We start from the raw sequence: 16578 nt of genomic DNA, 5'->3' as shown, positions 1-16578 counted from the left end.
TTACAGCGCTGAGAACTGAAAAGTGGAAGGAAGGAGGTGAAAATAAGGGCATTAACCAATGCATCCCATTGGATAATACATTTTAAAGAGAGAACAAAAGTACTGGATGGCTAAACTCCAATGTAGAAATGAATATAAAAGCAAAGGAGAAGGCCTTCAAAGAGGGATTATCATCAGCATTCAGACTTTATAAAGAACGCAACAAGAAATGTAAGGGTGCAATTAGGGCGGCTAAGATAGAAACGAAAGACACATAGCGGAGGAAAGCAAAAAAAAATCCCAAGAAATTCTTTATGTATGTAAACAGTAAAAAAGGGAGGACAACCCATATTGGCCTCATAAAGAATGAGGGGTGAGTAGTGGGGTCCCTCAGGGTTCTGTGCTGGACCAATCCTATTTAAAGGTGTTGTAAACCTTCGTGTTTTTTCACCTTAATGCACCCTAACTACTAGAAACGTACTTTTTGGGTTGATGGCAGGAAGCAGCACTATAAACATATGCCACCGCTGCTTCTCATCTGCAGCGTTACTGAGAAAAGTAAATAGCAGCAGAGGGAAATGGGCTATCAGCAACACCTGTTATTTTGCGCTTAAAATGTTAGAAGTACATTAAATACTTTTCATCTTCAGTATAGATGAACAATTCTCTATTTACCTGTAGGTGCTTGCATGGCAGCACATGGAATGGTGGCAGCATCCTGTGGTACAGTGCTGGTGTCTGGTTCTGGTGTACTATTTGTCGGAGAAGTAGGAACCTGGTTCAGCAAAACACGAGGCTTCCTCTAAGAAACAATATGCATTTGTTAAATTAATCAGTAAGAACTATTTTACTATTGTTATCCGATCATTTCAAATACAATATCCATCTATTTCTTCTAGAAACATTAAAAGCCAATTCACATTAGAGTGATCCGCTGTGGTGCGTTAATGAGAGCTATGGTATGCCCTAACATGCTCTGTGTTAAGGAAGCCCACTCATTATGAATGGCCTGCAACTCAGTAGGACAGATGAAAAAAAAAATGCAGGACCATTTTTTTTTTTAACAATGCAGTGCATTACACCGCATGATATATGTGCTTGGGTGCACTGCAGTGCATTGGGCTCTGCTGTACAAGCTGTTGAGGTGCCATTCACAATGAATGGCACCGCATTTACAGTAGATGTGCTGCCATCAGTAGTGGTATCACCAGCAGCTGGTCATAGTAATGGAAGGAATCTCCAAGCTGAAACTATACTACTACTTGTAATGGAGGATCAGTAAGACACACTGCTTATAGCCAGCACAGCTTGGTACACTTGCAGCACTCACAGATGGAGGATTTTCCACTGGCACTACACACCACAGAGCTGGGAGCCCGATGCTGTACTTTTCCACATGACATGTGAGTGCAATGGTTTATATATCTTTTTTGTAATAAAGGTTTAACTATTCTATGGATTGCGCTTCCTGTTTGTTTAATAATATAGCCCATTTGTTTTTGTGCACATTGCTACAGTGCCCAAGTGGAAATGGGCTTTAAGACTCAAACCGCTAATTGTGTGAATTATTGTAAATGGCATTGTTCCTCAGATATATGCATAAACCTATGCTTTCTATTAATGAAAAAAGTCAAAGTAAATGTAAGGGTATTATGTGCACTTCCTCTATGCCCCACACATTGAGCCATTGCTCACTGATTTTCAGTCTCCATACTGTTACGTACAGATGGGCACAGCCGTGTTCAAAATCCCACATGCCTGATTCCACCAGGAAGCCGACACTGCACAGCGCTAATCACATGCAGCGAGACATTTCCCGATCTGTGCAGCTGTGGACTAGGAAATGTCCCACTGCCTGTGATTAGCGGTGTGCAGTGTCGGCTTCCTGGCGGGATTAAGCATGTGGGATTTCAAACACGCCTGAATCTCTACTGTTAAGCCTAGTACACACTAGCAGTTCTCTTTTGTTCAACCCAGCTGGGCTGAAAAAAACAAAAAACAAAAAACAAAAAAAAAATTAAAAAAAATAAAAACTTACAGCTTAGGAGGAGCTGCTGTGCCAACTGTCTAAAGTTAGTACAGCAATCTCCCCTGCTGTTCTATTATGTTCTGACATCCGCCCCCCTGCCAGGAACACTCAGCAGATCTTTTTCAGTCATGCACTACACATGGGCTGAATATCAGCCAGTTTCTACTGAACTGGCCAATGCCACCCAACATTCGGCCCGTGTGTACTAGACTTTATGAAATATTAAACTCTCACATCTAGATACCTGATTATATATAAAAGTGAATGGCAAAGCGGGAAGAACAAAACAGAAATGTGCCAGAACAGCACTTTGCAGTGGAGTATTTGTGAACTAAAAAGCACAGAGGTAAGTGTAGATGCATTAAAGTCACCTCAATTCAATTCACAGATCAATCATTAGTGGAAATCTGTTCTTCATACAAATGTTCAATCCCTGGACGTTTTATAGGTTAGAGCTATACACTTTAAGCATACAGAAAAATATATACCTTGCTTCCTGGTTTGGGACCCCTCTTCTTAGGGAAACGGAAAGGTTCGTTAAGGTTGGGTGGTTGCCCTGTCAACTGATGGGCGAGAACCTTTGGCACCTGCCCCTTCTTCCTCCCTGGCTTTCGACGCTTTCGACCAGGCACGCCTGAAACTAAGCTTCTGGGACCTCTCAAAATACCGGAGGCCAGACCTGCAGCTGGAGCCGGGCTTTTTGGTATAGCCACTAAGTAGAAGGAGAGACACAAAAATCCTTTGATATGCTTCTGGGTATAAAAAAAATATGAAGAAAGGTTGAATAAAAATGTATTAACAAGTAGACTCAGGAAGGGCAGAAAAAAAGAAGAAAATAATAATAAAAAAATAAAAACTTATTATAAAGAAAGCAGATCAAAACAAAAAGGAGTACTGGACACTGCAGAAATGTAAAATATACTGACACCACTTGGTTTGTGTGTTACCACAAACAATAACCCAATAAAGTGTCACTCAAAGATGCTTTCTCTTATTTGATAACTTGCATTGTAATGTCCTAGTCATGTATTTGGTTGATGCTGTCCTAGATATTTATACTGATATTTTATATATTATGGACATTTCTCACAATTAGCTCTGGTCATTTCATATTACAGAAAATGTCAATTTTTAACACGTATCTCCTTTTGTATAGCTAAGTTAGGCAGATGCTATGCTTTTTTGAGCCCTCCCTGAGAGATTTACTGGGATCTTAAAGGGTCATCAGCAATCTAGATGGTTCAAATTTCCTTCTTCCTCTTTTCGGACACAGGATTCTGCTTATCTAAATACATCAAATGCGGCATCTCCTGCATTTCTACAGATGCTCATGCTCCCTAGGCTAGGTCAGCACTCTTTGCAGGTAAGAGAAATGAGCAAGTACATCCAAAGGCTGGCCGATGATTTCTTTTCATTTAACGCATAACAGCCTCCCTTATCCTTTCCTTAGTGCATGCTCATTAGACACTTCACTAAACACACAAGCTGTGTAAGTAAAATAATTCTAAGGCTACTGGTATTGAAACAGCCAGTTAATTGAGGAGTAACATAAAAACGAAACTGGCCAATTTATAAAGTAACTGTATAATGCTATGATCTTGCTAAAGGTATACCACCAAAAAGAAAGGTTGGCTGGAGAGTCACAACAGTGCAAAGCTTTGCAAACACGCTTAGAACTATAATAAAGCCATGAGAAGGTTTCCTGCAGTGCAGTGAACAGTGCTGTCCTCACGTATAACTACTCTTCTTCACAGATGGTAAAATCAACCAGTTTCCAAAAGACTTTACATTAAAGTGTTACTAAACCCAGGACCCTGCATTCACCATATCTGGTCTCCCACAGTACACAGAACATGGAAATTAAATTATTTTAGTAAATACCTTGTCTCATCAGCAGTATATGACTTCTTTGTGTGTCTGGTTAAAGCGTGTAGGAGTTTTCATTCTCCCATGATTGCCCAATGAGAATATAGGACCCCTGACCCTCTGTCTGGACAGTGCCAATTGGCCCTGTGCTGTTCACATGCACTTCACCAAGAAAAAAAACTCTCTAGCAATACATACCAAACTGAACATGTGCAGCTTGTCCCCTGGCTCTGTAAATATCAGGTTATTTTTTTTGGAGACAGTGGAAGAAGGGGAGGATCAGAGAACAAAGGATCGAACAGCTTTTTTTACACAAAGTAGAGGATTAACCCCTTAGGTTCCACAGTGAGTACAAAAAGCATGCTTTACTGCATACACACACTGATTTTATGGTTGTGGGTTTAGTAACACTTTTAAAGCAAGATTTTACTAAGGTTGCACCTTAGAGCTTGTTAACACAAGTGGGTTAATCTGCATCAACATAGGCTCGACACAAGGGCACACAGAAAATAATCATGCTCTATGTGATCTATTCCCATAATACATGTGTATGGGTATGCACTACATAAAAATGTAGCGTAACTACATTTTTACACAGTGCAACATATGCAATGTACTGCATTTTATTGTACTGCAGTGTATCATGACATGCTGCAATGCATAAACTCCAATAAAGTGGGTTTTTTTAAATGTATTTTTGTAATTTTTAAATAAAGTTTAAAAAGTAAACAGTGTGAAGCATTGTAACAATGCACTGAACTACCCCTACAAAACACACACTACATTATATAAGCATACCATGTGTGGGCTGATATGAATGATTCTTAGGCTACATGGATGTACAATTATATACAGCCAAGATGGTATAAAAAAAATGTATGCCTCTTAGTAAAAAAATTTACTTTTCAAAACACTTCTCTTTTTTGATTTACAGATTTAAAAAAAAATGGAACAGGCTACAGACTCTAAATTATGGCCACTCCAGACTTATGCCATGCTGTCACAAATCCAGATGTGTGTAAATATGGCCTCAGAAATGTGTACTGTGCTATTATGTCCTATATTACTAAATAATAGTTTTCTAGCCTATAAGCTGTTTATCTCCAGTGCTCCTCTTGTACTACTGTTTTTTTTTTTTTATATATTCACGTTCATAATAAATAAAATAAAAACTTCATGTAGCAAAGTATTTATATACAACTATACACTAAAGCATATAAGCCTGGCCACTTATCTACTGATTGAAGATTCCATACCTTTAGTTCCTGGAGGCTGCAAGTTGTCCCCAGTTAAGGAACACCATCCTACAGGAAAGATGTCCCGGGAGTCGTATCGACACCAGTAATCGAATGCTCCTCTCCAGCCATCGAAGGTCACAAGAATTTCGCTGCCCCTTACCTCCCCAATGGTAGCTGGGCAAATAAAATGTGGATTTTTCCTGTCCACAGCCTCCAGTTTCATCCCTACCTCAAAATGGTTCTGGGCTGGTGCAGGAGGCTCCTGTAAAACCAAACATTCAGATAAATGGTTTAAAACAAAAATTATTAAAGTTCCGTTTCCCACCATGTAAATAGCAAAAAAAAATGTATTGAAGGACAGAGAAAATCTCAACTTTGGCTAATTTGCCTTCTATGGGAGGATTGGATACTGAAAAACAAAGAAAAGACTGTAGGACAACCCAGGATATAATCTCTCCTGCCTTGTACACACGGTTGGACATTCCAATGACAAAATCCATTGGATTTTTTCCGACGGATTTTGGCCCAAACTTTTTTTGCATACACACGGTCGCACAAAGTTGTCATAAAATCCGATCGTTCAGAACAAGGTGACGTAAAACACATACAGCGGGACTATAAAGAGGCCAGTAGCCAATAGCTTTCGTCTCGTAATTTATTCTGAGCATGCGTGGCACTTTGTGCGTCGGAATTGTCTACACACGGTCGGAATTTAAACGATCGGATTTTGTTATTGGAACATTTTAGATCCAGATCTCAAACTTTGTGTGTCGGAAATTCCGACAGAAAAAGTCAGATCAGAACACACAATCTGATCGCACATTTTCCGTTGCAAAGTCCGAACGCGTGTACAGGGCATGCTACTACCAGCATGTCTCAGTTTTGTAGCCAAGCAGTACCAGGAGCATGAATATAAACAAAGAAGGGCAGACCTGTGCCCCTCCATAGACTCCAAGAAAACTGTGTTATAGGGAGTACAAAAATAATATTTTAAGCACAATGGATGCAAGATCGATGGACATCCTCGGTTGCCAGCACAGTGCGGTCTCCATAGTGAAGCACTTCTGCCCGCTCCTGCCGTTTCCCCCCGGCAATGACGAGCCCTGATGGCAGCTGTCATTTTCAGGTGCACTGGCCATGCTTCCATCGATCTGAAGTCCATTGGGCTCACCACCCTCCCCAGGAGCTCAGGGGTTAGAGGCATTCATTCCACCAGGCTAAGCAGAGTAAACTACGGAACCTGTGAGTCACAGCACTTCACTATCATCTCCCTGCACAGCCTTGTAATTGATGTACCTAATGTCATCAGTCTGTTCAGTTTTCCAATAAATGATTGCTGCTTTGAAGTTCTAATCTGCCACTACCTTCTTACTAGAACAGCTCCCTCTGCTGAATTTTGTGTGACACACACAGAAATTGCATGCGGATCTTTGCAGTGCAATGTGCACCAATTTTTTTTGTATTGACACAAATCGCACCACAAAGTATTAGCACTCGGTATCGGCGAGTACTTGACTGAAAGTATCGATACTCGTACTCACTGAATAAAAAAACGGTATCAGTGCAACCCTAGTCAAAAGCTGCACAGCTTGTTTTTTTTGTTTTGTTTTTTTAGGACAGATGTCCCTTATCAAGGTGCTTCCTTGATGCTGTATGGTGGGACAGAGAGAGCAAAGTGTATGTGTGACCACCATCCAGCAGAATGACATCAATGCTTTCTTTGATAGGGTAAAAGACAAAAGGAAATGAAGAAATAATGACGCACAGCAACCAACAAAAAATGAGGGAGTCCTACCTGAATAGCCTACTCAATATGTGAGATTTCAGAGAAAAGGCAAGCATAGAGGCCATACCAGCAGCTCTAGACCTGGAAATTGCTCCATAGATAATTTAACCAAAACTTGTGCCTGAGGAGGGTAATTTCCAACCACAACAAAACAGGTTCTGAATGTGGTATGGTCCAAGAGCCAGGTTGAGGAGGAAGACTGAAGAATAGCTGCAAGTGGTGGGGAAACACCAGCAGATGTGCAGAGAGGAGCCCTGACCTAAGGAGGAAAAAGATTGCAAGAAACCGAGAGAGCTGAAAAAAGTTGTCCATCTTCCTAGGACACTAGTAAAAAAAACAGAGGCCTGGTAGTTGGGGGGGGGGGGGGGGGGGGTTGGCCTACATTTTTTTGTGTGTGCCAGTGTCCAATCCTCCCGTAGACAGCAATATAACAATGTTTAACATTTTCTTGTGTACCCCAATGGATGACAAAAATGCTTTAAGGTTAATTTCATACCAGATGCACTGGCATGCGTTGATCAACAAATGCATTATATACATTTTAAAAAGATGTCAAATACTAAATGAATGACAATAAAAGCAGCAATGAAAAAATAGGATTTTTTGTACTCACCCTAAAATCCTTTTCTCTGTAATTCACCGACCGACACAGCTCCTCTCTGTAAAAAATGGGTTATTAGCCTTATCACTAGGAGAATACTAGGCATAGTTGTAATACAACACTCAGAACTCGCAGTTCCGCCCAGGGGGGGGCGGTCCCTTGGGTAACAACCCTCCCATCTGCAGACACATCAGACCTCAGTACGTCAACAAACAGTATAACGTAAAGATAAAAGGAGGGGCGGGTGCTGTGTTGGTCGGTGAATTACAGAGAAAAGGATTTTACGGCGAGTACAAAAAAAATCCTATTTTCTCTTATATTCACCGACCGACACAGCTCCTCTCTGTAACAAATTGGACATCCCCAAGCAGTGCCAAACGAGGGGTGGGAAAACAGCACAAAAAACTTCATTCACCATGGCAAGTGGGAACTAGTGAAACTTTACCCACAAAAAACATCACAAAAATCAGGGTATCCTCAACAGGAGTGATTACCCCAAAACCGCACCAAACTGCAGGAAATAATGCAACAGTGCATTAACATAACAATACTGTGTTTTTATCGAAAAACCAGGGAAAAACAGAAAATATACCTTGCATATTCAATTGTAACTACACGGCCACCTGCAAAACTTTTCTGCCAAAACAGGCATCAGGTGATGCATTGACGTCTACCTTGTAGAACTTGGTAAACGTGTGGACAGACAACCAGGTCGCCGCTTTACACACCTGAGCAACAGACGCTTGGTGTCAGAAGGCCCAAGACGTTTCGATTGCCCTTGTGGAGTGGGCCGTGACCCTGCACCTGCCCCTTCAAGGCGTGAGGCGTGAGTCTTCCAAAAGGGAGCAGTGGCAGACAAATACACTTTCAGAGGGTGAAGGGCCACCTCCTTAGGGTGCTTCGGCTTAGTACGCAGAGATGGTTATACATACATGGTTATACAATGTCCTCATTGATATGAAAAGCCGAGACCACTTTTGGTAGAAAAGGCGGTTGTGGACGCAACACCACCTTATCCTTGTGGATAACCAGATAGGGCGACTTACCAGTTCCAAAAACCCTCCTGGCCGATGTGATGGCCACTAGGAAGACCACTTTCTGGGAAAGCGTCAACAGGGGAATCTTCCTGAAATTTTCAAATGGCGGTTTTTGAAGCACCGACAACACCAGGTTCAGTTCAAAAGGGGGTAATGGTGGACGCACCGGAGGGACTACATGTCGCACCCCCTGAACGAAGGTACTCACTAAGGAGTGAGATGCCAGGGGTCACTGAAAAAAGACAGCTAAGGCTGAAATTTGCCTTTTAATGGTGCTTAATGCCAATTTCTGGTCTACTCTTTGCTGAAGAAACAGCAGGATCCTGGATATAGAAAAGGAACGCAGGGCCTTCCAGGTACGATGATATATCTTCCGAGAAGAAGATTTCCATGCTCTCAACATAGTTGGGATCACCGAGTCCGACAGACCCCGGTTCCTCAACACCTGGTTCTCAATAGCCATGCCGTTAAAGCCAGAGATGGTAAAGCAGGATGGAGAATCGGACCTTGAGACAGAAGGTCCTCTCGCAGCGGCAGTCGCCAGGGAGGGTCTGCCACCAGACGCACTAGGTCTGTGTACCAGGGACCCTGAGGCCAATCTGGGGCAACCAATATCACTGGGATCCCCTCGGCTTCCACTGTGCGAAGCAGACGTGGTAACAGTTTCAGTGGAGGAAAGGCGTAGATCAGCTGGTACTGATCCCACGGAGCCACCAGCGCACCTGGCATGTCGGCCCATGGATCTCTTGTCCTGGACACGAAACTTGGCACCCGATTGAGATGGGAGGCCAGCAGATCCACGTCTGGTGTGCCCCACCTAAGGCACAGAATCCTGAATGTCTCCGGATGCAATGCCCATTCCCCTGGGTCCAGCATCTGTCGACTCAAATAGTCCGCCTACCAGTTCTCCACTCCCGGGAAGTAAATAGCCGACAGGGCCGGTACGTGTCGCTCTGCCCACCAAAGTATGTGAGCGACCTCCTGTGCAGCGGCTGAGCCTCTTGTTCCCCCTTGGCGATTGACGTATGCCACGGCCGTGGCATTGTCTGACTGGATCCTGATCGGACGCCCTTGCAGTCTCATCGACCATGTGGAGAGGCACAAATCCCTTACCACCCCCAAGAGGGCCTCTCGGCAAGCCGGGGATATGGGTATGCTGGAGGGGAAGTATCTGTTTGGTGGCCAAGAGAGAAACTCTATCTTTTAGCCTGTGGAAATCAGATCGCAGACCCATTGGTCGGATAACCGGGAGGACCACCGGGCTGCAAACTCCCGAAGGTGACCCCCCACCCGAGACATGGGTGGGGGCAAACCTTCATGCGGTAGCACTTTTATTCGCAGGCTTGCGGTTCCAGGGATGTTTCTGACCGTCCGTGGACGTCCTGTCGGGCTGGGGATGTTTTGTCGAAGCTCCGGGCGGACGAAAAAGCCGTTTGCGAGCGGAAAAGGAGGGCCCTTGCCTACGGCGTGGCTCCTTAGCCTTCCTGGCCTGTGGGAGTAGAGTACTCTTACCACCGGTGGCATTTTTAATAATGTCATCTAATGAGGCTCCAAAAAGCCGGTCGCCAAGGAAGGGAAGATCCGGCAGGGCTTTTTTGGATGCCTGGTCAGCAGACCAGCATTTTAGCCAAATGAGGCGCCCCAGCACCACAGCTGACACTAAAGCCCTGGATAGCAGAGGGAGAGTATCCAGGGCCGCGTCACAGACGTACTTAAGACCTTGCACTAGTTGGTCTGCTAGTTCCACACAGACAGGAGAAGCCTGTTGCTCTCCCAATTCACGGTGCAAAAGTTTTGCCCACTCAGTCAGTGTCTGCGACACCAGTGTGGATACCAGTACAGGTCACATGGCTGACCCCACCACCGTAAACAAGGAACGAGCCACTGCCTCGGCCTTCCTGTCCCTGGGATCCTTGAATGCAGGAGTCCCCTCAACTGGGATCGTGGTTACTTTATTTAACCTGGATACTGGGGGGTCCACGACTGGAGGAGCCGACCATTTTTTGAGAAGGCTCTCCTCAAAAGGGTAACGCACCACCATGTATTTGGGGACTGAAAAGGTCAGTTGCGGGCGACCCCATTCCTTGTAAATGAACTTGTCAAAATAATCAGTACAGTACATCAGCAGAGGGATCCGCTGGCTCCTGAATCTTCAGGGTATCATGCACAGCTGTGATAAGTGCTGGACCCGGACGGGGACTCATCCTCACTGTCCGAACGGTCCTGGTCAGCGTCATCTGACAAGACAGAACAGGGGTCACCAGCCTCAGCAGGACCAGAGTCTGCGTCAGAGCTATACGGGGGGGGGGGGCAGGGGCCTCTTTACTGCACCTTTTTTCCCACGCACCGCCTCCATCTTGGCAACGAACAAATTGAGGACCGCCGTCAGGGTGTCCATGGGCACTGCGCAGTCCGCAGGTGACCCGGTTGCAATTGCCTGGATTTCGGGGGAAGAAACACCAGTTTCTGAAGCCTTGCTGATCCTACTCTGTCTGCCACCCGTAGGGGACTTAGGACAGTGACAGTCCCACCGTCCTTGCTGCCGCTGACTAAGGGTCTCTTTCCCGCCAGACTCACCACCCTGAGGAGTTCTATGCTGTCCACAAGTAGTGCCTGTAGTCCCTGAGTGCTCCCAAGTGCAGAATAAACAAAAGCTGTGTCGGTGGCAGCCGCCAGAATGAGCGCTAAAACGTTCTAGAAGTGTGCGCAGGCTTCAATAAAATGGCCGCCTAGCGTCCAGTACACAGACAGGAAACACAGGGAAAATGGCTGTGAGAGCACATGAGCCATGCTGCTGCTAGAGAACACTGAAAACGTGTTCAGGCTTCCAGAAAATGGCTGCCAGTGTCCTGAATAGATCACTTGGAAAATGGCCGCTGAAGCCCAGGAAGCCATGCTGCCCTCGCCCACACCTAAAATGGCCGTCAGCAGCTCCATGAGGTACAGAAAGAAAAAATGATAGGAGAGACACAGCGCCGCACCAGACCACAGCAGACCCTCACAGGCACCTTCTAGGAGCATAACACACAGGACCCAGGACACCCCCAGCTAGCCAGCCCCCCATCTCAAGTGACAGCCCAAAGAGATCCCCTGTATATGCACACATACACCGCTCAGCAGCCACATGCAGCATCCGAATAGAGGGAGGTGAGGGACCCCCGAATTGATCTCCCAGGGAATGAAGAGCTGGGAGTCATTCCATTGCAGAACTACTCACTGATCAGTACAGGGTTAGCTGCTGGCCCAGCATACTGTGACGCAGACATCAGTAGCCCGGTCATACGTATGCCCTGGAGCATAAAAGCTCACCGACCACCTCTGGAGCTGAGGTGTCGTTGTGGCCTGCCGAGCAGTAGCTGCGACCTGCACACGCTCGATGGCTGGACTGGGGAGACTATAAGGATAAGGGTATCCAGCCTGTCACCCAGCCGGCTGTTGATAGAAGATCACAGGATCATTCATCTTGCGCAAAAAAGCCAAGCTTCTGCATAAAAAAAGCACGGACCGATGGGCCCGCAGGGTTCCTAGGTCCTTCTCCTTCACTAGGCAAAATAAAACTGAGGTCTGTCTGCAGACGGGAGGGTTGTTACCCAAGGGACCACCCTCTGGGCGGAACTAAGAGTTCTGAGTGTTGTATTACAACTATGCCTAGTACTCTCCTAGTGATAAGGCCAACAACCCATTTGTTACAGAGAGGAGCTGTGTCGGTCCATGAATATAAGAGAAATTATAGTGTATGCCTTTCTCTCATGTTGGCTCCCCCAAAAAAGCCAGATCATTCTTAAAAACAAAAAGAATGCCAAAAGCCAGCTCATTCTTAAAAAAAAAGAATGCCAAAAGTAGCATTGAAATGGAGTTGCAGAACTCATAGAAAAAGTCAAAGACTGCATTTTATCTGTACCTTGTGGAATATTTTAGCAGGTGCCATTTCAGCCCCGTTTAAAGTCTTCAAGAGGAACATTGGCCATGAGGAGGCATTAAGCCTAAAACCTACAAAGAAAAAAAAAAACACCATGTCACAGATTATCTATGCTATCGCTTATTTTATTTGTTTATATTAACACCACATATTCCAGCACTTTAATGAGGACATTGAATACATTTTTAACTCTAGCTGCCTTAAACTGCACTTAGCCCTTGCAGAAAACTGAGTGGGGACAACAGACTGCGCATGTGTGGGTAGGGAACAAAGCCTTATGCTAATTTTTAAGTTTCTGGGGCCATGCATCCAATGCTTAGTACATCTTATCATCTGCCGGAATGAGGAGGGGGCAATAGAATATTCAGCTTAAAATGCAACCATTCTTTTACAAAACAGAGCACTGTATATTAAATTGTACTGAATACGCTATAATGCATAGTCATTAAAGGTCAACTAACCCTTTAAAACTGAACTCCAAGTAGGTTTAGGCCTGGTTCACACTAGTCTGATGTGAGAACCCTGCGAATACAGTGCGGGTTCCCGCATTGCACCTGAATCGCACAGTGGTTCACACTGAGATCTGCAAAACGCTGCGAGTGTAAATCTAAAGTTAACGACACCCCCAGAGCACAGTGCGAACTGTAAAATGGTGCAGGATTCGGATCGCATGGCTGCAATCCGATTCCAGTGCGGGCAAAAAAAAGGGTCTTGCGCCATTTTGGTGTGAATGCAATGTGATTTCAGCCATACAGTTTGCATGGCTGAAATCGCATCGCACAGACATCGCATGTGATGTGCACATGCAATGTATGGCATCGTACTAGTGTGAAACGGGCCTCAAAAACATAATTGAATCAAGTTATATGTTTATTACAAAAAATAAATAAATGTTTTATTAAATAAAACTAGCATAAATACCTGACTGACTTCATACCAGCCTCTTTCAATCCCCTATACAGCAGCAATCACTGGGAGGAAGAGAACAAAAGGTCTCTTCTGCTTTGCATAATGATATCAGTCTAACACTGGAAATATGCTTACAGATGGGGAGAGCACAGAGATGACCTGTGTTGCTGCTCTTTCATTATCCAAGCACAGGTTTTATTGCCTCACTGCAGCATAGGTGGCAAAGAACTGCAAATCCTATAGCAGGTAAAACTGTTTACATATATGTCTTTCCACTGTGTATTTAGTTGTGTTTGACTTACAGGTTGTTTTTTATTTGCAGTTTTTACTGCAACCTTCACTGTTCAGAGTTATATTCTTGCTAGCTGTAGTATGAACAGATGTTTGTTTTTTGTTTTATGAAAGTAGGAAATACATACCCAGGGGTGGCTGTAACATGCCCCCACTCTTTTCACAAGTGCCAATGGGCTGAATCTCTGATGAATCCACCAGTCTCCAGAAGTCATTTTTGTTATCACTTCCATCAAGGCGCAGTCTCAGCCGAGCTCCCGTGAGGCCCACCACAGAGGCAATGCAAGTGGAGGTTGTGTTCCTAGGGTCCTGAGCCTCCAGCTTCATTCCAATCTTGTAATCATTGGAGGGTGGAGAACCAGACTGGTAAAAGGTGAGAAAAATATGTTTGGTCAATATAAGCCAACGTGTTTAGCGGAAATTCAACCAAAAGCTGAAGTTGCATGCTTCCTCCTCCTCTCCTCGTCCACATTTGGATTGTATTTTTTTGAGGAGGTGGGCAGGCAATCCAAAGGAAAGTTCTCCTCCCGTCTCCCTGCCCCCAAGCTGCTGGGACCTATCACAGGTCCCAGAAGGCTGTGGGTCCAGTCACATAGCACAGCTTGCAGATGTGCAGTGGGCAGCCGGCTGTGAGGCCACTAGGAGTCACAGACAGCTGCCCACAGTTAAAATGCTGGTGTCGGGGACTGAAGACCAGTGAAGGAAGTTGTATTGAGTGAGGACAACTCTAAATCCTTGGGCAGGCGAGTGTCTAATTTTCGCACATCTGACTGAAGCTCAGACCACTTGCCACCTGCCCACAGTAGTTTTACCGTGAGCAGGTGGAGGCTACAGGCCAGGCCACTTACCTGTACATCGCCCAGCACATGCATACATGCTGCCGTGACCTCTATATCCACTGGTAACAGCAGATTGCAGCAGCCAGGTTATCCTTCATAACAGCTGTGCTTAGTATTGTGATGTTGTGATTAGCCCACAACTATACATGATATCTGGGCCAATCACAGCACCCTGTACCATGTGATAGTTTTAGGTTAATCACAGCATCACAAAAGAAATCACAGCTGTTATGAATTAAACCCATTCATTAAAAAGAAGGTTAACCACTTGAGATCCGCGCTATAGTCAATTGACGGCTACAGCGCGGATATCCTTTTCCGGGACTACGTCTATTGACGTCGTCCCGTGTACGAGCGGCCTGCGCGCGCCCTGTGATCGGCGAGTCCATGAGACTCGCCTGATCACCGATCCGTGCAAGGGGTCGATCCCGACCCCTTATCATGTGATCAGCTGTCAGCCAATGACAGCTGATCAGGTGACATAACGGAGCCAGTAATCGGCTAGTATTCCTCCTCGCGCTGACAGCGCGAGGAGGAAAAAAAAAAAGCCGATCACCGGCGGCCGTGATCTGGACATCAGTCCCAATCACGGCCAGCAATGCAAGTGCCCACCTGCCCCCTGCCAGTGCCCACCTGCCCCCTGCAGTGCCACCCTAATAAAAATTTAGTGCCCCCCAGCAGTGCCCACAGTGCCACCCAGCAGTGCCCACAGTGCTACCCAGCAGTGCCCACAGTGCCACCCAGCAGTGCCACCCACAGTGCCCACAATCTGCCTCAAAGGTGCTGCACCCCAGTGCCGCCCATCAGTGCCCAGCAATGCCGCCCAGCAGTGCCGCCCATCAGTGCCCAGCAGTGCCACCTATCAGTGCCCATCAGTGGTACCTATCAGTGCCCATCCGTGCCACCCATCCGTGCCACCCATCCGTGCCACCCATCCGTGCCATCTTATCTGTGCCCATCTTTGCCCATCAGTGCCGCCTTATCTGTGCCTATTAGTGCCGCCTTGACTATGCCTATCAGTGCCCACCAGTGCAGCCTATCAGTGCCCACCAATGCAGCCCATCAGTGCCCACCAATGCAGCCCATCAGTGCCCACCAATGCAGCCCATCAGTGCCCACCAATGCAGCCCATCAGTGCCCACCAATGCAGCCTATCAGTGCCGCCTAATCAGCGCACTTCAATGAAGGAGAAAAATGACCCGTTTGCAAAATTTTATAACAAACTATTAAAACATGATTTTTTTTTTTTTTTGCATCTTTTTTTGTTTGTTTAGCAAAAAATAAAACTCCGAGCTGTAACTAAATACCACCAAAAGAAAGCTCTATTTGTGGGAAAAAAATGATAAAAATTTCATTTGGGTACAGTGTTGTATGCCCGCGCAATTGTCATTCAAAGTGCATCAGCGCTGAAAGCTGAAAATTGGTCTGGGACTGAGGGGGGTTTAAGTGCCCAGTAAGCAAGTGGTTAAAAACATAATGTCACTGGTGTGGCGATGATTCCTGATCATCGCCACACCTGTCATGTAATGATGCTTTACTGCACTGGTTATAGGATGCAAAACCAAAAAAAAAAAAAACATTTTATTGAGGCCCGATTCACACCTATGCATTTTTTTTGGTGCTTTTTGCAGAAACGCAGTACAGTCCTTTTAACATTGTTTCCTATGGGACACATTCATATCTATGCTTTTTTCAGCTGCTGATGGCAAGGGTCAGTGATTTTTTTTAACATGCAAAACTGTGCTGTTTTTTTGCTTCCATAGACTTCAATGGAGAATCTGCAGAAAAGCATGTAGTGTGTTTTTATCGCAATCTGCGGTTTTTATGCTTTTTTGTGGCCAATTTGATTAAAAAACGCAAATCGTGGCAAAATCCCTGGCAAATCGTGAAAAAAGCACAATGAAATCACGGCAAAAATGCACTACATGCTTTTCTGCAGCTTCTCCAGGCTATGGAACCAAAAAAAGAACAGCTTTGCATGTAAAATAGTAAGTCACTGACCCTTTCTGAAAAAGCATAGGATGTAAACGTGTCACATAGGACTGTAGTGCGATTCTGCAAAAAGCACCAAAAAACGCATTAGG

At 45.2% G+C, this 16578-nt stretch overlaps 1 protein-coding gene across 2 annotated transcripts in view; it reads right to left on the bottom strand.

The window, feature by feature from the left end:
• Nucleotides 1-16578, bottom strand: part of SCMH1 (Scm polycomb group protein homolog 1) — a 57557-nt gene that overhangs the window by 12294 nt on the left and 28685 nt on the right. For both annotated transcript variants that reach the window (XM_077480976.1, XM_077480977.1), the window contains 5 exons: nucleotides 13784-14018; nucleotides 12438-12526; nucleotides 5131-5374; nucleotides 2497-2720; nucleotides 655-781 (listed from right to left, as the gene is read on the bottom strand). In XM_077480976.1, coding sequence (XP_077337102.1) covers nucleotides 655-781; nucleotides 2497-2720; nucleotides 5131-5374; nucleotides 12438-12526; nucleotides 13784-14018 — 919 coding nt within the window. The remainder of the gene's footprint in view (nucleotides 1-654; nucleotides 782-2496; nucleotides 2721-5130; nucleotides 5375-12437; nucleotides 12527-13783; nucleotides 14019-16578) is intronic.

The sequence above is a fragment of the Lithobates pipiens genome, unplaced genomic scaffold (assembly GCF_037356315.1).
Source record: "Lithobates pipiens isolate NorthernLeopardFrog02 unplaced genomic scaffold, aLitPip1_a1.2 Scaffold_16, whole genome shotgun sequence".
Lineage (NCBI taxonomy): Eukaryota > Metazoa > Chordata > Amphibia > Anura > Ranidae > Lithobates > Lithobates pipiens.
Note: the sequence above shows the minus strand (reverse complement) of the source record. Positions and strands in the feature narration are given on the sequence as shown.